At 37.8% G+C, this 21772-nt stretch overlaps 1 protein-coding gene across 6 annotated transcripts in view; it reads left to right on the top strand.

Moving 5' to 3' along the window:
• LOC149744010 (BRCA1-A complex subunit RAP80) overlaps nt 1-21772 on the top strand; it is a 137205-nt gene that overhangs the window by 42113 nt on the left and 73320 nt on the right. For 5 of the 6 annotated variants that reach the window (XM_089905129.1, XM_089905130.1, XM_089905131.1 and 2 more), the window contains exon 3: nt 8243-8327. The exons of the other annotated variant lie outside the window; for it this stretch is intronic. In XM_089905129.1, coding sequence (XP_089761255.1) covers nt 8243-8327 — 85 coding nt within the window. The remainder of the gene's footprint in view (nt 1-8242; nt 8328-21772) is intronic. 6 annotated transcript variants of the gene reach the window in all.

Below are 21772 nucleotides of genomic sequence, written 5' to 3' on the forward strand. Positions count from 1 at the left end.
TGGCGGCAGCAGCAGTCTTAGCGTCTCATGCCCGTCTCTGGGGTCCGCGCTTTTAGCCGCGGCTCGGGCCCGTCTCTGGAGCTCTTTTAAGCAGCGCTCTTATCCCCTCTCCTCGCGCACCAGGAAACAAAGAGGGAAGAAAAAGTCTCCAGCCTCTTCGGCAGGTCCAGACTTTTCCTCCCGACCTCCCTCCCGGCTAGCCGTGGTGCACTAACCCCCTGCAGGCTGTGCTCACGCCGCCAACCCCAGTCCTCTCCCTGCGCTCTGACCGAAGCCCGAGCCGCAGCCCCCAGCCCCGCCCGCCCCTCGGGTGAGCAGAGAAGCCTCTTGGGCTGGTGACTGCTGGTCGGCACCGATCCTCTGTGCGGGACTCTCTCCGCTTTGCCCTCCGCACCCCTGTTGCTGTGCTCTCCTCCGCGGCTCCGGAGCTTCCCCCCTCCGCCACCCGCAGTCTCCGCCCGCGAAGGGGCTTCCTAGTGTGTAGAAACCTTTCCTCCTTCACAGCTCCCTCCCACTGGTGCAGGTCCCATCCCTATCCTTTTGTCTCTGTTTATTCTTTTTTCTTTTGCCCTACCCAGGTACGTGGGGACTTTCTTGCCTTTTGGGAGGTCTGAGGTCTTCTGCCAGCGTTCAGTAGGTATTCTGTAGGAGTTGTTCCACGTGTAGATGTATTTCTGGTGTATCTGTGGGGAAGAAGGTGGTCTCCGTGTCTTACTCTTCCAAGGTCTTCCCCTCGTGGAATGGTAATTGTGTCCAGCAGCAATGAGCTCTTTTTAGTGGGGTCAGTGGAAACCAGGGAATGAAGGCTCCAGAATATCTGAGGAGCAGTTAAAATATCCTTGCCAGACTGCAAGATTTCCTGCAGAATTTTACCTTTTTTTCCTTTGTGCTTCATCTAATTTCACTTGCTCACAGGATACTGCATGAAGAGGCCTCACACCCGGCACTTCAGACCAGAGTTGCCAGGGCGAAACGGCTGTGCCGGCGCCTCAGCTTGTGAACGACTGCCCCCATAGGTTTTGAATTGTCATGTTTTCATTTTTATGTGTCTCTAGGTATATTTTGATTTCCTCTTTGATTTCTTCAGTGATTCCTTGGTTGTTTAGTAGCATATTGTTTAGCCTCCACATGCTTCTGTTTCTCTCAACTTATTTCTAATTTCTACTGTACTCCCTGGGAAAACCCAATTTTGGTTAAATCCAATTCTCCACCTATTATGTGTCCCTACCTAAGGAGCCCAACAGTGCTCATGTTATATTTAAGACCACAAACCTCAAGTGGCCCCTCAGTATTGCCTAGCTATCCTAATATGTTTCCATAGTCAGTTTTATTGAGATAAAATTACATATTATATAATTCACTAAATTAAAGTATAATTCTTGGTTCTTAGTATGTTCATAGAGTTGTACAACTATCACCACTATCAATTTTATAACAGTTTCATTAATTAAAAAAGAAACCAGTTCCCATCAGCAGTCATTGTCCTTTTCCCCCGAAACTCCCAGCCCTAGGCAACCACTCATCTGCTTTTTGTCTCTATGGATTTGCCTATTCTGGGCGTGTCTTATAAATGGAATCATACAATATGTGGGCTTTTGTGACTAACTTCTTTCACTTAACATATGTTTTCAAGGTTCATCCATATTGTAGCATGTAACAGTACTTCATTCCTTTTTTTCCCCACAGCGGCTGCACTGTTTTACATTTCTGTCAACAATGTACTGGGGTTCCAGTTTCTCTATGTTCTTGATAACACTTGTTATTTTTTAATATTTAATTATCATAACCACCCTAGTGGGTGTGTAGTGGTTTCTTATTGTGGTTTTGACTTGCATTTCCCTAATGGCTGATGAGCTTGAGCATCTTTTTTGTACTTGTTATCCATTTGTATAGCTTCTTTGGAGCAATGTCTGTTCAAGGCCTTTGTCCATTTATATAGTGCAGTTTGTCTTTTTGTTGTTCGGTGGTCTTTTTAATATTTTGCATATTAAACCTCCTATCAGGTATATTATTTGCAAATATGTTCTTTCATTTTTGGGGTTGTCTTTTCACTTCCTTAATGTTTCTTGATGCACAACAGTTTTAAATTTTGATGAAGTCCAGCTTATCTGTTTTTTCCCCTTTGGTTGCTTATGCTTTTAGTATCATATCTGAGAATATATTGCCAAATATAAAGTCATGAAGTTGATCCCTAAGAGTTTTTTAATTTTAGTGCTTATGATTTGGTCTTTGTTCCATTTTGAGCTAATTTTTGTGTATAGTATGAGATGTTTTGTGCGTGTGTGTGTGTAGTGGTAAAATATATATAACATAAGATTTACCATTTTAACAATTTTTAGGGTAAGTATATTTACATTGTCATTGAATTGTAGGAGTTCTTTATATGTTGTGGATAGTTAGCCCCTCGTCAGATATATGTTTTGCACATATATTCTCCTTAGCCTCTTGTCAGATATATGTTTTGCACATATATTCTCCCATTCCATAGGTTGCCTTTTTACTCTGTTGATATCTTTTGATATACAGTAGGGTTTTTTTGGGGTTTTTTGCGGTACACAGGCCTCTCACTGTTGTGGCCTCTCCTGTTGCAGAGCACAGGCTCCGGACGCGCAGGCTGAGCGGCCACGGCTCACGGGCCCAGCCGCTCCGTGGCATGTGGGATCTTCCCGGACCGGGGCACGAACCCGTGTTCCCTGCATCGGCAGGCGGACTCTCAACCACTGCGTCACCAGGGAAGCCCCGATGCACAGTAGTTTTAAATTTAGTCCGGTTTATCTATTTTTTTCTTTTGTTTCTTGTGCCTTGGTGTCATAACCAAAAAAATCATTGCCAAATCCAGTGTCATGAAGCTTTTCCCCTGTGTTTTCTTCTAAGTGTTTTAAAATTTTAGCACTTATATTTAGGTCTTTGATCCATTTTGTGGTATTAGCTTTTGTGTATGGTATGTGATAGGGGTCTAAGTTCCTTCTTTTGCTCGTGTGTATCCAGTTTTCCCAGCACCATTTGTTGGTATTTTAACTTTTAACCTAGTTATGTCTTTATGTTTTATTTGGGTTTCTTGTAGGTAGCACAGAGTTTGATCTTTCTAATTTTATACAGGCTGACAGTCTCTCCTTTTTTAAACCAATGTGTTTAGACCTTTTATATTTAATAAAGTTCTTGAGGTGCTTTAAAATGTACCATCCAACTGATTGTTTGTGTGTTGCTTTTTAGTTTTCTTCCCATTCTTATTGATTTAATTTTATTTTTGCATTATGTAGGAAGTTTGCATTATGTAGGAAGCTTTATTGAACAAATTAAGTCTGTAGAGAAAGATATACTGAAATTATCTTGCTTTTCCATCCTGTACTCCCTATTCCACATCCCTCACCCCTGTTGATAACCAATTTTATTGATTTCTTTTTTATTCTTACATTGCTTTAAAGCAAAAATAAGCCCATTCGTGTTTTCTTAATTCCACTTCTTTTTATGTGAAATGTAGCATACCTATTTTCATTTTGTTCTTTTCTCTGCTCTATCCTATAGGTCAGTGGTCCCCAGCCTTTTTGGCGCCAGGGACCTGTTTCGTGGAAGACAATTTTTCCATGGCGGGGGGGTGGGAGGGTGGGCGGGGGATGGTTCAGGCGGTAGTGCGAGCAGTGGTGACGGGCACATGAAGCTTCACTCACTCGCCTGCTGCTCACCTCCTGCTGTGCGACCTGGTTCCTAACAGGCTGCAGACCAGTACCGGTCCATGGCCCGGGTGTTGGGCACCCCTGCTATAGGTTAGTCCCTTCATTTTCTCATTGTTTTTTTGTATTTCTTCAGTGACCCTTTTAGATTTTTACTTGTATAGTTTTTCTTTGGAGACCCATTTTTATTTTTTGAGATGGTTTTATCTATTTTCAGGTTTTTTCCCGAATTTTATCAACTTTCATTTCATTTGTTCCTTTTTTTGTCAGTTTATGGTCTGAGTTTTAAATTTCTGATTCTAGGTTTTTCTTAACCTGGAGACGATTCTTTCAAATTTGTTTGGAATGTGTTAATTTCTTTTTCTGGGTTGGTGATTAGAGGAGAATGTTCATAAACTGAAATGTTTTTATTTGCATTTTGTGTTTTTGTTTTATAGTTGCTTAGTTTGGAATTTCTTCTTTCATTCTTATCATTTCCTGGACAAAAGCTTCCCTTTTGTCACTTTAGCGTACTTCAGTCTAGTGAAGTACAGTTTCTTTTATGGATGTTATTGTTGATATTAGTGCACTTGGGAGGGTGGGGAGGAGAGGTTGGCATGTTTCAGTTTTTTTCTTCAGGACCCTTCATTTTTTTTCCTCCTTTCTTTTTCTTCCATGAATCTGAGGGGTACCACCTCTTCTTTGTGTATCTCCCTCTTTTCCAGTAGCAGTGCATCTCTGTGGTTGCCACTTTTGTTCCTCTCACTTTCAAGCCCTTTAAAATGTAGCTGACTGTGTGAAGCACCACATCTTGGACCAGTGTTTGGCCTTAGTGTGGGACACTAATTCTGAAGGTGATTTTGTCTGTGCTTTCAGTTTTTCATCTCTTTTTCTTATTTTTCATGGAGTCTCTTAAGCCTTCCCTTTCTCTGTTCTGTGTACTCACAGACTTGCAACTGCAGTGGGAGCTCTGTTAGAATTTGTTGTTTATTTCTCTGCTCACTGGTTATTTGAAGTTTGTGGTATGTTTTGTCTCCTAATAATGCTGAAGGCATTGGTCGTAGATGGTGTTATTTCTGGTCCTTGTTGGGCTTGTGGTTTTTTCTGGGATGATATGTGGAGAGATTCAGATTTAGGTGATTACCATTATCTTCTAGACCTTTCATTTTCAGCCATTCTGGATCACCTTATGATCCAGAATGGCTGTGTTCTTTCTGGAACACGGTCTCTTATATGTAGCTTTGAGTTGAATTTTCTTAGATTCTGTTATATTCACTATATATTTTTTTCTATATTCTTTGATTTTTGGTGCTCTGCTTTAGGCATATTTTTTGGTATATGTTTTTTGTTTTATTTATTTTTAGGGAAAATAATTCAATTTCAAGCAGATGAATAAAACATCAAAGTGTCACACTGGATGCAAATCACCAAACACAGTTGATAGAGTTTTCCAATTGATGATATATATCAAGAGGGCTCAGAGAAAGTGAAGTAGGGCAGAAAATTAATATTGTTGGATAATGTTGCTTTATATTAATGCATGTTCCCTTATGTAAAACTCCATATTAAAAAATGCATTTTCCATGATTTTTTCAAGAATCTTCATACAGGTGTTTGCCCTTTATTGAAATATGAATTATTTTAACATGCTTATGAAACCTAGATTAAGTTGACTTTAGCATATTGGAAAGTATAGTTTTACATCTTTGTACAATATTTAAAAATAAAATTTCTTCCCATCTCCTTTACCTCCCTCCCTCCCTCACCCCCCACTGGTAACAGATACTCACTTCCATGTTACAGGAATTATTCTTTCTATAATTTTGTTTTTTGTTTTAGAGTTTATCTTTTTTTTCTTTTACTTTATTTATTTAATTAATTTATTTTTGACTGCGTTGGGTCTTCATTGCTATGCATGGGCTTTCTCTGGTTGTGGCGAGTGGGGGCTACTCTTTGTTGCGGTGCATGGGCTTCTCATTGTGGTGGCTTCTCTTGTTGCGGAGCACGGGCTCTAGGTGCGCGGCCTTCAGTAGTTGTGGTGCATGGGCTCAGTAGTTGTGGTTCGTGACCTCTAGAGCGCAGGCTCAGTAGTTGTGGTGCATGGGCTTAGTTGCTCCGTGGCATGTGGGATCTTCCCGGACCAGGGCTCGAACCCGTGTCCCCTGCATTGGCAGGCGGATTCTCAATCACTGAGCCACCAGGGGAGCCCAGAGTTTATCTTATATTAATGACTTTTATAACTCCTTTCTTCCTTATTTTTAAAAATTTAGCTTTCTGTGATCTGGTTTGTCAGTTGTAAATAGTATCCTTTGACTTTCACTTATAGTGCATGTAATAGTCAATGAACTTATTCTGTTTAACACTTCTGTCTTCTCTCATTTATTAGTTGCATCATTTCTGCATATAATATTTACATGCTTTTTTCTGTTCTCACCTGTACTTTTAGTCTTAGTTCCAAAATTTAATATATTAAATATTCACTATCAGTTCTTTTGCCAAGTTTCTCTAAAATCATTTTTTAGTTGAATAGTGCTTGTTTTTAATTAGATTTGACAGGTAGGCCTTGTGAGTATAGTATTTCCTGAGTTCTTATGTGTTTGATACTGTTTCTGTATAATCTTGATATCTGAAAGACTGCTTGTTGGAATCCAAAATGCTTGGTTTAAAAAAATATTTTTTCCCTTGAGTTTCTTTAAAATGCTGCCACCTTGTTTTGTTGCTTTGTATGTTGCATTTCATAAGTCCAGTTTATTTTCCTTTTTTTGGTAAGTAATTAGGCCTTTTTGTTAGTCTGCATGCTTTAAAAATTTTTCTTGGATGAGATAGGTATATTAGTATATGTCTGGAAATTGACTGTTCAGGGTCCATTTTCCCAGGTAAATCGTATATACTTTCACTTTGTAGATTCAGGTGTTTTCTCCCTTATAAATTTTTTTTTGATTATAGTGTTTATGTTAGTCTTTTTCATTGTTTTGTTTTCTTCTTTAGAGAACCCAATTATACATTTATTGGATCACCTTTGTCTGTATTCTTTTTTTTTCATTTTTAATGACGTATATTGTTTTCTTCCTGATTTTACAAGCAATACCTAATTGCAGGCAATTAGAAATACACAGAAGCCTAAACTAAAACATGATAATCACCCATAATCCCCACCCTCTAGACATAACCACCATTAGCATTTTTTAATTATTATTTTTTAAAGATTTATTTATTTAATTTATTTTTGGCTGCGTTGGGTCTTAGTTGTGGCACGCACAATCTTTTGTTGAGGCACGTGGGATCTTTTGTTGTGGTGTGTGGGCTCTTGATTGTGGTGCGTGGGCTTCTCTCTAGTTGTGGTGTGCAGGTTTTCTCTTCTCTAGTTGTGGCACGCGGGTTCCAGAGCGCGTGGGCTCTTTAGTTTGCAGTACATGGGCTGTAATTGAGGCACATGATCCCAGTAGTTGTGGCACAAGGGCTTAGCTGCCCCACGGCATGTGGGATCTTAGTTCCCTGACCAGGGATTGAACCTGCATCCCCTGCATTGCAAGGCAGATTCTTTACCACTGGACCACCAAGGAGGTCCCACCATTAGCATTTTGATGCATTTCCTCCCAGTGTTCACACACACACACACACACACACACACACACACACAGAGTAATTGAAGTATAATTTACATACAATGCTGTATTAGTTCCAGGTACACAAAATAATGATTTGCATCCATTGTATTCCATCAGTGGTATGAAAGTACCTGTTTCCCCACAATAAATGTTTTATAAAACATTTTCATTTTTACTATTAATATAGGTTTAAAAAAGTATCTATATAATTGTTATGATTTACATACTTATGAGCCCCTTGTGTATGTTTTTCTATGAAGTGTTTTATCATATTCTTTGTCTATGGGAGGAGGTTAAATATTGGTCTCTGTATTGATTTATAAGAGCTCTATATATAAGGAAAATTAGCCCTTTATCTGATAAATATGTTGCATACTTTTCCTCAGTTCTGTTGCTTTTTAAAGTACTGATTTAAAATAAGTGACTCTGCACTGAGTTTAAACTTTATTATTGATTTTTTTTTTCTTTTGCGGTACGTGGGCCTTTCACTGCTGTGGCCTCTCCCATTGCGGAGCACAGGCTCCAGATGCGCAGGCTTAGTGGCCATGGCTCATGGGCCCAGCTGCTCCGCGGCACGTGGGATCTTCCCAGACCAGGGCACGAACCCGTGTCCTCTGCATCGGCAAGCGGACTCTCAACCACTGCGCCACCAGGGAAGCCCCATTATTGATTTTTAAACCTTGAATCAAGCTTTCTCTAAACTTGGATGTGTACTTGCAGGTATTTTGCAGATGGACCAGTTTTACATGAGCTTGTATATGACAGATAATTATGTCAGTATGTTATGATTTTTAATTTTTACTGGTTCTGAGTCTACATTTTCCTTTTTCTACCGTAAGAATCTTTTTCTGATGTTTTCTTTGAACATTTAAAACCACCACTGATTCTTCAGAGGCTCAGTGGCCTCTGTTGGCTGTAGAGGAGGTAGAAAGAGTACTACTTCTAATGGCAGTCACCCTGATTATACTTCTTGTTTTGCAACAGGAACCAAAGGAGGAGAATGGATTGCAGAAAATGAAGACAAAACAGTTGAATAGAGCAAAGTGTTTGGCTAAAAGAAAAATTGCACGTATGTTTTCATTTTTGTGTTGAGAATGGTTTCGAAATTACAACAATCGTAGACCTGACACTGGTTTCTTCATTAGGAAGAGGTTTCTCTGAATAAGGTTGTGTGTGCTTCCTGTTAATTCTGGGTTCCATTAAAATTTGTAGGGATCACAATTAACCTATAGCATATATAAATGACTTATTAAAGACAATGTTGAAATTAAAAATGTGACCTTCAGAGTTAGGCACACTTGGATTTGAATCCTTGCTCCACCTTACTGTGTGGACTTTAGGCAAGCCACTACTTTCAGCCTACCTCTGTTTCCTCATCAATAACATGCAGATAACACTTAGAAAGTCACTTAGTGGCTCCAATAATGGTGTGTTTTACTCTTTTGTTCATTAAAATTTTTAGGGAAAAACTCTTCTGTGTGTTTCCCGTATTTTTAACACTTCACTCTGGTCATCAAATGTGTAGGTTTTCTTTTCCCCCACACCAAGCGGTTCTCCAGCTCTCTGGCAGACACCGGGTGCCCTACAATATAAGGAAATCTGACACTCTCAGATCCCACAAGTTAAGGGCTTAATTCTGTAGGACTATCCCTTCTTTTAGACAGCAGTTGCAATTCCAGGTTGTTACCTGTGCTTCTGACTGACTTGGTATAAATCAGAGGTTCCCATGACCCCTTGGGTTTGATTAATTTGTTAAAATGGCTCTCAGAATTCAGGGAAACAGTTTACTTATTAGATGACTGGTTTGTTATAAAGTGTATAACTCAGGAACAGCTAGATGGAAGAGATGCATAGGGCAAGATATAGGAAAAGGGGTGCGGATCTCCATGTCCTGTCCAGGTATGTCATCCTCCCAGTAGACACACATATTCACCAACCTGGAAGCTCACCAAACATTGTAGTTCATGTATTTTTATGGAGGCTTCATTATGAAGGTATGGTTGATTAAATCATTGGCCATTGGCTCAACTTCCGGCCAGCCCCTCTCCCTTCCTTGGACGTTGGGGAGTTGGAATGAAAGTTCTAATCCTCTAATACCTTGGTTGGTTCCCCTGGCGACCAGCCCCCATCCTTAGGGGCTTTCTAAAAGTAAGTTCATTAACATAGCCTGTGGTGTGCCGAAGAGGGGATTGTTACAAATAACAAGACACCTTTATTGCTCTTTTCATTGAGGAAATTCCAAGGGTATTAGGAGCTCTGTGACAGGGCCAGAGGCAAAGATTAGGTATATATTTATTATTATAAATCACAGTATCAGAAAAATCCTTTGTTGCAAGTTTTTTCTCTTCTGACTTTGTTACTCAATTGTGAAGTCGTTTAATAATTACTATATTTTTGCATTTTAATGCCATGTGAGATGTTTAAGTATTTCAGTGAAGTTTTCAAAACTATGATAACTAGCTGAAATTATTACAACAGTTGATTGAAGATAAAGAAGGATTTTTTTCACTGTTAATTTGAATTTTGGTGATTTAAGGTATAATTCTCAGCCTTATAAAATTAACCATAATTTTTGTTGTTGTTGCTAAATCATTGTGTTATATCTAGAGGTGGCTGTCATTATGGTTAGATCTGTTGAATGTACTCAAGTTATTTTCAGTCTTGAGAATTATTGATAATAGTTACTTTTTGAGGTGCAGTAATCTTTATCAATTGATAGTTAGGTTTTTGTCACCATTGGTAGACTGTTGATAGTTGTTTGCTTGCTGTCTGTGTTTCACGTTTTTATATAATTGTGTCATTCTCTTTTTCCCAGTCTTAGTCTTTTAAATTTTTTTAAAATTCAGCCTGACAATTTCAGACTTTTTAATTGTCCTTTACGTTTCTATTTAATGTAATTATTGACGTAATTGGATTGAAAGCTGTTTATTTGTTCCAATTGTTCCTTCTTTTTCTGTTCTTTTTTGAATTTGTTGAGTATTATTTTATGATTCCATTTAATTTCTACTATTTACTTACCTTATATCTCTTTAAAAAAATATTTAGTGGTTCCTCTAGAGTTTACAGTATACATGTTTAATTAATCACAGTTACTTTCAAATAATGTCATATTGTTTTACACGTAGTATAAAGACTCCCTCGTATAAAGACTCCTGATTCCTTTCTACCCTCCTTAGTGTTATTTTTACCATACGTTTTACTTTTGCATATATTATAACACAATACATTGATACTATTTTGCTTTAGATAGTTAAATGACTTTCAGAGGAATGGAAATAAATAAACAATTCCATATTTTCCTTTATATGTGCCATCAAGGGCTTTTTATTTCTTTGTGTAGGTCCCAGTTTCTGTCCAGTATCATGTTTTTTTCTGCTGGAAGAGCTTCCTTTATCACTTATTTTAACGTAGACCAATTAATTCTCTCTTTTATTTTTGTCTGAAAATGTATTTCTCCATTTTTATGGTAATTGCTTTACTGAGATATAACTCACTCAATTTATTCATCATATAATACGTTCATCATTGAAATATACAGTGGGTTTTAGTATATTAACAGAGTTGTGTAACCATCACCACAGTCTAATTCTAGAATATTCTCATCGCTCCAGAAAGAAACCCTATATACTTATCCAGTAACCCAAAGCCCTCATCCCACCCAGCCCTAAGCAACTATTAATTTACTTTCTGTCTTTATAGATTTGCGTATTCTGGACATTCCATATAAATGGAATAATATAATATGTAGTCTTTCATGACTGGTTTTTGTACTTAATTTTTTCAGGTTCATCTGTGTTTTGGCATGTATTAGTACTCCATTCCTTTGTTGCCAGATATTATTCCACTATATTGCTGTGCCATGTTTTGTTTATATAGTCATTATTTGATGGATATTTGAGTTGTTTCTCCTCTTTGGTTATTGACTAAAGTTGCTGTGAACATTCAAGTACTCGTTTTTATGTGGCTGTATGTTTCCATTTCTCTTGAGTAATATAGCTAGGAGTGGAATTCCTGGGTCATATGGTAACTCAATATTTAATTGTTTGAGAAACTGCCAGATTGCTTTCTAAAATGGATGCACCATTTTACATTTCCACCAGCATCGTATGAGAGTTCCAGTTTCTCCATATCCTTGCCAACAGTTATTTTCCTTTTTCTTTTTTCCCCCATTACAGCCATCCTAGTGGGTGTGAAATAGTATCTCATTGAGGTTTTTTTTTTTTTTCCTGTGCCACCAGGGAAGCCCTGTTGAGCATCTTTTCATGTGCTTATTGGTCATTTCTTTGCTTATTAAAAATATTTTTATTATAAAATACACATAACATAAAATATACTACTTTAACCATTTATAACCATTTAAAAATGTTTTTATCATGAAGCGGTGTTGAATTTTGTCAAATGCTTTTTCTTTGTCCATTGAGATGATCATATGGGTTTTGTCTTTTGTCAATTTGGTGTGTTAATTGATTTTCATATGTTAAGTCAACCTTCCATTCCTGGGATGAATTCTACTCTGTCATAGTGTGTAATCTTTTTATATTACTTCTAGATTTGGTATGCTAACATTATGTTGAGAATTTTTGCATTTACATTCATAAGAGATATTGTTCTGTAGTTTTCTTGTGATGTCTTTGTCTGGATTTGGTATCAGACTAATACTGGCCTCATAGAATGAGTTGAACATTGTTCCCTCCTGTTCTATATTAGGAAAAGATTGTGAAGATTTAATATTATTTTTCTTTAATTGTTGGACAGAATTCACCAGTGAAGCCATCTGGGCCTAGGCTTTTCTTTGTAGATAGTTTTTGATTACTAATTCAATTTTTTAAAATGTATTTATATTTGGCTGCACTGGGTCTTCATTGTGGGCTTTCTCTAGTTGTGGTGAGCAGGGTCTACCCTTTGTTGCGGTGTGCAGGCTTCTCATTACAGTGGCTTCTCATGTTGTGGAGCGCAGGCTCTAGGCGCGTGGGCTTCAGTAGTTGTGGCCTGTGGGCTCTAGAGTGCAGGCTTAGTAGTTGTGGCACACAGGCTTAGTTGCTCTGAGGCATGTGGGATCTTCCTGGACTAGGGCTCGAACTCATGTCCCCTGCATTGGCAGGCAGATTTCTTAACTACTGCACCACCAGGGAAGTCCTCAGTTTCTTATCTGTTGTAGTTCTGTTCAGTTTTTATATTTTTTCACAAGTCAGCTTTGGCAGTTTGTCTTTTATTTTTGTATTTGTTAGTAATGTCTCCACTGCCATTCTGCTTTTAGTTATTTGAGTCTTCTTTTTCCCCCTGCTCAGATCTAACTCAAAGTTTGCCAATATTTTTAGTTTTCAAAAACCAACTTTTCATCTCATTGATTTTTCTTGTTTTACTATTTTTTAAATTAATTTCTCCTCTATTATTTTATTTTCTGCTTTCTTTAGGTTTAGTTTGCTTTTTTTTTCTGTGTCTTAAGGTGGAAGTTTAGGTTATTTGTTTGAGATCTTTCTTTTTTAATATAGGCATTAGATAGATGTAAATTTCCCTTTAAGTATTGCTTTAGCTAAATCGTTTAAGTTTTTAAGACATATTTTCATTTTCATTCATCTCAGAGTATTTTCTGCTTTCCCATTGTAATTTTTTCTTTCACCCATTGGTTACTTAGTGTTTTATTTAATTTCTACGTATTTGTCCATTCCCCAAATTTCTTCCTTCTGTTATTTATAATTTCACTCATTATGTTGGAAAACATGCTTTGTATGTTTTTTATCTTTCTGTGTTTGTTGAGGCTTGTTTTATCACCATCATATGTTCTATCCTGGAGAATATTTCATGTGCACTTGAGGAAAATGTTTATTCTGCAACTGTTGGATAGAGTGTTCTGTAGATATCTATTTGGTCTGGTTGGATTATAGTGTTGTTTGTCTTCTATTTACTTGATGTTCTGCTTAGTTCTCCTTTTTACTGAAAGTTGTAGATTGAATCTCCTTCATTTTTGAGAAATACTTCCCTGGCTATAGGATATGGTTTGACAGTTTTTTCTTTCATCATTTTCAAGATGTCACTTTATTATTTTCTGGTTGCAGAGTTTTTAATGAGAAGTTGGCTTTAATCCTCATCTTTGTTCTTTTGAATGTAACATGTTTTTCTCTCTGGCTTCCTTCAGTGTAGTCTGTATCTTTGTTTTTTTTACCAGTTTGAATATAATATTTAGGTATGAATTTTTTGTTGGGGTCATGGAATGTATTTTTCTTGATAGTCTTTTTGGATCTGTGATTTGAGGTCTGATTTGAGATCTCTGTTTACTTTGGAAAATTCTCAGCCTGTACTTGTGTGTGTGTATAACTTTCATTAAGACTTCATTTTATTAGAGCTGTTTTAGGTTACAGCGAAACTGAGGACAAGGTAGAGATTTCTTACCTCACACATACATAGCCTCACACATACATAGCCTCCTCCATTATCAACTTCTCCTATCAAAGTGATAGATTTGTTACAATTGATGTACCTACATTGACATATTATAATCATCCTAAGTCTGTAGTTTACACTAGGGTTCACTCTTGGTGTTATACATTTGATGGGTTTTGAGAAATATATAATGACATGTATCCATTATTATGGTGTCAAACAGAGTATTTTCACTGCCTTAAAAATTCTCTGTGCTCCACCTATTCATCCCTACCCTACTTCCCCTGCCAATCTGTGACAACCACTGGTCTTCTTACTTTCTTCATAGTTTTGCCTTTTCCAGAATGTCATGTAGTTGGAGTCAGACGGTATATAGCCTTTTCAGATTGGCTTCTTTCACTTAGTAATATGCATTTAAGTTTCCTCTGTGTCTTTTCAAGCTTTGGTAAATCTTTTTTTTTTTTTTTTATAGCACTGAATAATATTCCATTGTCTGGCTCTACCATAGTTTATTTATCTGTTCACCTACTGAAAGACATTTGGTTGCTTCCAAGTTTTGGCAATTAAGAATAAAGCTGGAATAAACATCTCTGTGCAGGTTTTGGGGTGGACATGAGTTTTTAATTCCTTTGGGTAAATACCAAGGAACATGATTGCTGAGTATGCTAAGAGTATATTTAGTTTTATAAGAAAGCACCAATCTCTCTTCCAAAGTGGCTATACCATTTTGCATTCCTACCAGCAATGAATGAGAGTTCCTGTTACTCCATATCCTCACCAGTATTTGGTGTTGTCAGTGTTCCAGAACTTGACCATTCTAGTAGTTGTGCAGTGATACCTCCTTTTTTCAATTTGCATTTTGCTGATGATATATGATGTGGAATATCTTTTCGTATGCTTATTTGCTCTGTATATCATCTTGGTGAGTTGTCTGTAAAAGTCTTTGGCCCACTTTTTAGTTGTGTTTATTTTCTTACAGTTGAGATTTAAGAGTTCTTTGTATATTTTGGATAACAGTCCTTTATCAGATATGTCTTTTGCAAATATTTTCTCCCAGTCTGTGGCTTGTTTTCTTATTCTTGCAACATTGTCTTTTGCAGAGCAGGAGTTTTTAATTTTAAAAACATCCAGCTTATTTACTTCTTTCCTGGATCATGCCTTTAGATATAATCTAAAAAGTTATTGCCATACCTAATGTCATCTAGGTTTTCTATGTTATTTTCTAGGACTTTTATAGTTTTGTGTTTCACGTATCAGTTTATGATGCAGTGAGTTAATTTTGGGAATGGTGTTAGATCTTTGTCTAGATCCAGTTTTGGGGATATGAAATGTCCAGTTGTTCCAGCTACATTTGTTGAAGATAATCCCTTTGCTTCATTGTATTGTCTTTGCTCCTTTGTAAAAATCAGGCAACTATATTTATGTGGGTCTATTTCTGGGCTCTCCTGTTCCATTGACCTATTTGTTATTTCACCAGTTCCACACTGTTTTGATTACTGTAGCTTTATATAGTAGGTTTTAAAGTCAAGTAACATCAGCCCTCCAACTTTGTCCTTTTTCTTTAATATTGTGTTGACTATTCTGGATCTTTTGCCCTCTCCATATAAACTTTAGAATAAGTTTGTTGGTATCCACAAAATCACTTGTTGGAATTTTGATTTGGAATGCATTGAATCTACAGATCAGGTTGCGAAAAACTGATATCTTGACATTACTGAGTCTTTCTATCCATGAACATGGAATATCCCTTTATTTAGTTAATTCTTATTTGATTTTGTTCATTAGAGTTCTCTAGTTTTCCTCTTATAGATCTTGTACATTATTTCATTACCAATGTAAGTGCTATTGTGTTTTACATTTCAAATCACACTTGTTCATTGCTGGTATATGGAATGTGATTGGCCATTTTATACTAACCTTGTGTACCATAACCTTACTATAATTACTTAATAGTTCCAGGAATTGTTTTGTAGATTCAATTGGATTTTCTACTTAGATGATAGTGTCATTTGTGAACAAAGACAGTTTTATTTTTCTCTTTCTTAGTCTGTATATTGTTTATTTCCTTTTCTTGTCTTGTTGCATTAGCTGGTATGTCTAGTACAGTGTTGAAAAGGAGTGATAAGAGGGGACATCCTAGCCTTTTTCCTGTTCTTAGTGGGAAAGCTTTGAGTTTTCACCATTTAGTATGATGTTGGCTATAGCGTTTTTATAGATATTCTCTATCAAGTTGAGAATGTTCTATATTCCTAGTTTATGGAGAAGTTTTATCATGAATTAGTGTTTGATTTTGTCCAGTGCTTTTTCTGAATCTATTGAATATGATATGTGATTTTTCTTTTTTGTTCTGTTTATGTGTTGCACTACATTAATTAATTTTTGAGTGTTGAACTAACATGCACATCTGGGATAAACCCCACTTGGTCATGGTGTATAATTCTTTTTGTACATTGTTAGATTTAATTTGCTACTATTTGTTGAGGATTTTTGTATCTGTGTTCATGTTCATGCAAGATACTGGTCTGTAGTTTTCTTGTAATGTTTTTGCCTAGTTTTAGTGTTAGGTTTAATGGTGATCATGTAGAATGACTTAGGAAGTATTCCCTCTGCTTCTGTCCTCTGAAAGAGATTGTATAGAATTTGTATAATTTCTTCCTTAAATGTTTGGTAGAATTCATTAGTGACTCCATCTGGGCCTGTTGCTTTTAGTTGTGGAAGGCTAATTATGGATTCTGTTTCTTTAATAGATATAGGTGTATTCAGACTGCCTATTTCTTCTCATGTGAGTGTTGGCAGATTGTGTCTTTCAAAGGGAATTGGTCTATTGCATCTAGGTTATCAGATTTGCGGGCATAGAGTTGTTCATAGTATTCCTTTATTTATTTTTATTATTATTATTTTTTTGCGGTACGCGGGCCTCTCACTGTTGTAGCCTCTCCCGTTGTGGAGCACAGGCTCCAGACGCGCAGGCTCAGTGGCCATGGCTCACGGGCCTAGCCGCTCCGCGGCATGTGGGATCTTCCCGGACTGGGGCACAAACCCGTGTCCCCTGCATCAGCAGGCGGACTCTCAACCACTGTGCCACCAAGGAAGCCCTCCTTTATTATTTTTTTAATGCCCATGAGATCTGTAGTGATGTCCTCTTTTTCATTTCTGGTACAGTAATTTGTGCCCTCTCTTTTTTTAGTCAGCCTAGCTAGTGATTTATCAATTTTATTGATGTTTTTTCTTTTTATTAAAAAACCAGCTTTTGGTTTGGTTTATTTTCTCTACTTATTTCTTGATGTCAATTTCATTGATTTCTGCTGTAATTCTTTGTTATTTTCCTGCTTACTTTTTTTTTTTTTTTTTTTGGTGGTACGTGGGCCTCTCACTGCTGTGGCCTCTCCCGTTGTGGAGCACAGGCTCTGGACGCACAGGCTCAGTGGCCGTGGCTCACGGGCCCAGCCGCTCTGCGGCATGTGGGATCATCCCGGACCGGCACGAATCCGCGTCCCCTGCATTGGCAGGCGGACTCTCAACCACTGCGCCACCAGGGAAGCCCTCTGCTTACTTTGTACTTAATTTACTTTTTTTTTTTTTTTCCTGGTTCCCTAAGGCAGCAGTCCCTAATCTTGTTAGCACCAGGGACCAGTTTCCTGGAAGACAGTTTTTACACGGACTGGGGATCAGGGAGGTATGGTTCAGGCAGTAATGCAAGTGATGGGGAGTGGCAGATGAAGCTTCACTCACTTGCCTGCCGCTCACCTCCTGCTGTGTGGCCCGGTTCCTAACAGGCCATGGACTGGTCCGCGGTCCAGGGTTTGGGGACCCCTGCCCTAAGGTATAGACGTAGATGATTGATTTTAGATCTTCTTTCCAGTGTATGCATTTAATGCTGTAACTCTCCTCTAGGCACTGCTTTTGCTGCATCCTGCAAATTTTGATAAGATGCATTTTTCATTTTCACTTGATTCAAAGTATTTTTATATTGCTCTTGAGATTTCTTCTTTGACCCATGAATTATTTAGAAGTTGTTTAATCTTCATGTATTTTGGGGTGTTCCTATTTTCTTTCTGTTATTGACTTTTAGTTTAATTCCATTGTGGCCTGAGTATAGACATTGCATGATTTCTTTTTTTTTTTTTTTTTTTGCATGATTTCTCTTGTTTTAAATTTAAGGTGTGTTTTATGGCCCAGAACGTGGTTTGTCTTGGTGAATGTTCTGTGTGAGCTTGAGAAGAATGTGTGTTCTGTTGTTACTAGTTGGAGTAGTCTGTAGATGTCTATTGTATTCAATTGATTGATGATGTTGTTGAGTTAAACTATATCCTTACTGATTTTCTGCCTGCTGGATCTGTCCATATGTGATAGAGGGGGGTTGGTATTTCCAACTGTGATAGTGGGTCATCTATTTCTCCTTGCAGTTCTACCATTTTTTGCCTCACCAATGACACTCTTTTGTTAGGCACATACACATTAAGGATTGTTATGTCTTCTAGGAGACTTAATCCCTATGTAATGCCTTTCTTTATTCCTGATAACTTTTCTTGCTTAGAAGTCTGCTCTGTCTGAAATTAATAGAGTTACTCTTGCTTTCTTTTGATTAGTGTTAGCATGGTACATTTTTCCATCCATTTACTTAAAAAAAATTATTTGTTTGGGCGTGTCGGGTCTTAGTTGCGGCACACGGGATCTTTTAGTTGCGGCATGTGGAATCTTTAGTTGAGGCATGTGGGATCTAGTTCCCTGACCAGGGATCAAACCCTTGCCCCCTGCATTGGGAACATGGAGTCTTAGCCACTGGACCACCAGGGAAATCTGCATCCATTTACTTTTTTTTTTTTTGGTTGTGTTGGGTCTTCGTTGCTTTGCACAGGCTTTCTCTAGTTGTGGCGAGCAGGGACTACTCTTTGTTGCAGTGCACAGGCTTTTCATTGCAGTGTGCAGTCTTTTCATTGTGGTGGCTTCTCTGGTTGCAGAGCATGGGCTCCAGGCATGTGGGCTTCAGTAGTTGTGACACGCTGGCTCAGTAGTTGTGGCTCGTGGGCTCTAGAGGGCAGGTTCAGTAGTTGTGGTGCACGGGCTTAGTTGCTCCGCGGCGTGTGGGATCTTCCCGGACCAGGGCTTGAACCCATGCCCCCTGCATTGGCAGGTGGATTCTTAACCATTGCGCCACCAAGGAAGCCCCATCCATTTACTTTTAATCTATATTTCTCTTTGTATTTAAAGTGGGTTTCTGGGACTTCCCTGGTGTGGTGGTTAAGAATCCATCTTCCAATGCAGGGGACACGGGTTTGAGCCCTGGTTGGGGAGCTAAGATCCCACATGCCGTGGGGCAACTAAGCCCACACGTTCTGGAGTCCGCGTGCCACAACCAGAGAGAAGCCTGCGCACTGCAACGAGGAGCCTAAACACCACAGTGAAAGATCCCATGTTCCACAGTGAAGATCCTGTGTGCCACAACTAAAGACCTGAGGCAGCCAAATAAATAAAAAAAAAATAAATAAAGTATGTTTCTTTCTTTCCTTCTTTCTTTTCTTTTTTTTTAGCATATTAGCTTTATTAATTTTTCCAAAGAATCAACATTTGTCTTTATCAATTTTCTCAAATTTTTTTTTTTTTTTGGCCACTCCATGTGGCATGTAGGATCTTAGTTCCCCAACCAGGGATCGAACCTGTGCCCCCTGCATTGGGAGCACAGAGTCTTAACCACTGGACTGCCAGGGAAGTCCTTAAAGTGGGTTTCTTGTAGACAACATATAGTTGAGTCTTATTTTTTGATCCAATCTCTGTTTTTTTTTTTTTTCAGTCTCTGTCTTTTAATTGATACATTTAATCCATTGACATTCAAAGTGATTAGAGGCATATCTTGTTTAATTTTGCTTCACCTTATTGAGCTATGTAGATTTTTTTTTTTTAAACACAAATTGAAAGTTTATGGCAACCCAGTGTTAAACAAATCTCTTGGGTGCCATTTTTCCAACAGCACTTGCTCACTTCATGTCTCTGTGTCACATTTTGGTAATTCTTGCAATATTTCAACCCCTCCACAATCAAAAGAGTAAAACTTTTTGAAGGCTCAGATGCTGGTTAGCACTTTTTAGCAATGAAGTAATTTTTTTCAGTAACATTTTTTAATGAAGGTGAAATTGTGCAACTCAGATTGGGACTTGAACCTATGGGCTGGGACTCAAACCCAGCCCAAACCCAGTTTGGGATTTGAACAGTCTTCTAACTGAGATCACACACCGGGTCTCAGGACTTAATAAAGCTCAGGTTCTTTTTGGGTGATTTTTGAATTTTATTTTAGTTTTTATACAGCAGGTTCTTATTAGTTATCTATTTTATACATATTAGTGAATATATGTCAATCCCAATCACCCAATTCATCCCACCACCACCACCACCCCTGCCACTTTCCCCGCTTGGTGTCCATACGTTTGTTCTCTACATCTGTGTCTTTATTTCTGCCCTGCAGACCAGTTCATCTGTACCATTTTTCTGGTTCCACATATGTGCGTTAATGTATGATATTTGTTTCTCTCTTTCTGACTTAGACAGTCTAGATCCATCCACGTCTCTACAAATAACTCAATTTCGTTCCTTTTTATGGCTGGGTAATATTCCATTGTATATATTTACCACATCTTCTGTATCCATTCATCTGTTGATGGACACTTAGGTTGCTTCCATGTCCTGGCTGTTGTAAATAGAGCTGCTGTGAACATTTTGGTACATGACTCCTTTTGAATTATGGTTTTCTCAGGGTATATGACCAGTAGTGGGATTGCTGGGTCGTATGGTAGTTCTATTTTTAATTTTTTAAGGAACCTCCATACTGTTCTCCATAGTGGCTGTATCAATTTACATTCCCACCAACAGTGCAAGAGTGTTCCCTTTTCTCCACACCCTCTCCAGCATTTGTTGTTTGTAGATTTTCTGATGATGCCCATTCTAACTGGTGTGAGGTGATACCTCATTGTAGTTTGATTTGCATTTCTCTAATAATTAGTGGTGTTGAGCAGCTTTTCATATGCTTCTTGGCCATCTGTATATCTTCTTTGGAGAAATGTCTATTTAGGTCTTCTGCCCAGTTTTTGATTGAGTAGTTCTTTTAATATTGAGCTGCTTTTATATTTTGGAGATTAATCCTTTGTCCGTTGATTTGTTTGCAAATATTTTCTCCCATTCTGAGGGTTGTCTTTTTGTCTTGTTTATGGTTTCCTTTGCTGTGCAAAAGCTTTTAATTTTCATTAGGTCCCATTGGTTTATTTTTGTTTTTATTTCCATTTTTCTAGGAGGTGGATCAAAAAGGATCTTGCTGTCATTTATGTCAAAGAGTGTTTCTCCTATGTTTTCTTCTAAGAGTTTTATACTGTCTGCCCTTACATTTAAGTCTTTAATCCATTTTGAGTTTATTTTTGTGTATGGTGTTAGCAAGTGTTCTAATTTCATTTGTTTACACGTAGCTGTGCAGTTTTCCCAGCACCACTTATTGAAGAGGGTGTCTTTTCTCCATTGTCTATTCTTGCCTCCTTTATTAAAGATAAGGTGACCATATGTGCATGGGTTTATCTCTGGGCTTTCTATCCTGTTCCATTGATCTATCTTTCTGTTTTTGTGCCAGTACCATACTGTCTTGATTACTGTAGCTTTGTAGTATAGTCTGAAGTCAGGGAGTCTGATTCTTCCAGCTCTGTTTTTCTTTCTCAAGACTGCTTTGGCTATTCGGGGTCTTCTGTGTTTCCATACAAATTGTGCAATTTTTTGTTCTAGTTCTGTGAAAAATGGCATTGATAGTTTGGTAGGGATTGCATTGAATCTGTAGATTGCTTTGGGTAGTATAGTCATTTTCACAATGTTGATTCTTCCAATCCAAGAACATAGTATATCTCTCCCATCTGTTTATATCATTTTAAATTTCTTTCATCAGTGTTTTATAGTTTTCTTCATACAGGTCTTTTGTCTCCTTAGGTAGGTTTATTCCTAGGTATTTTATTCTTTTTGTTGCAGTGGTAAATGGGACTGTTTCCTTAATTTCTCTTGCAGATTTTTCATCATTAGTGTATAGGAATGCAAGAGATTTCTGTGCATTAATTTTGTATCCTGCTACTCTACCAAATTCATTGATTAGCTCTAGTAGTTTTCTGG

This window comes from Delphinapterus leucas, unplaced genomic scaffold, assembly GCF_059928025.1.
Source record: "Delphinapterus leucas isolate spDelLeu-1000000601 "Yukka" unplaced genomic scaffold, BTC_Dleu_Yukka2 spDelLeu_asBTCV2_sq25, whole genome shotgun sequence".
NCBI classification, from domain to species: domain Eukaryota; kingdom Metazoa; phylum Chordata; class Mammalia; order Artiodactyla; family Monodontidae; genus Delphinapterus; species Delphinapterus leucas.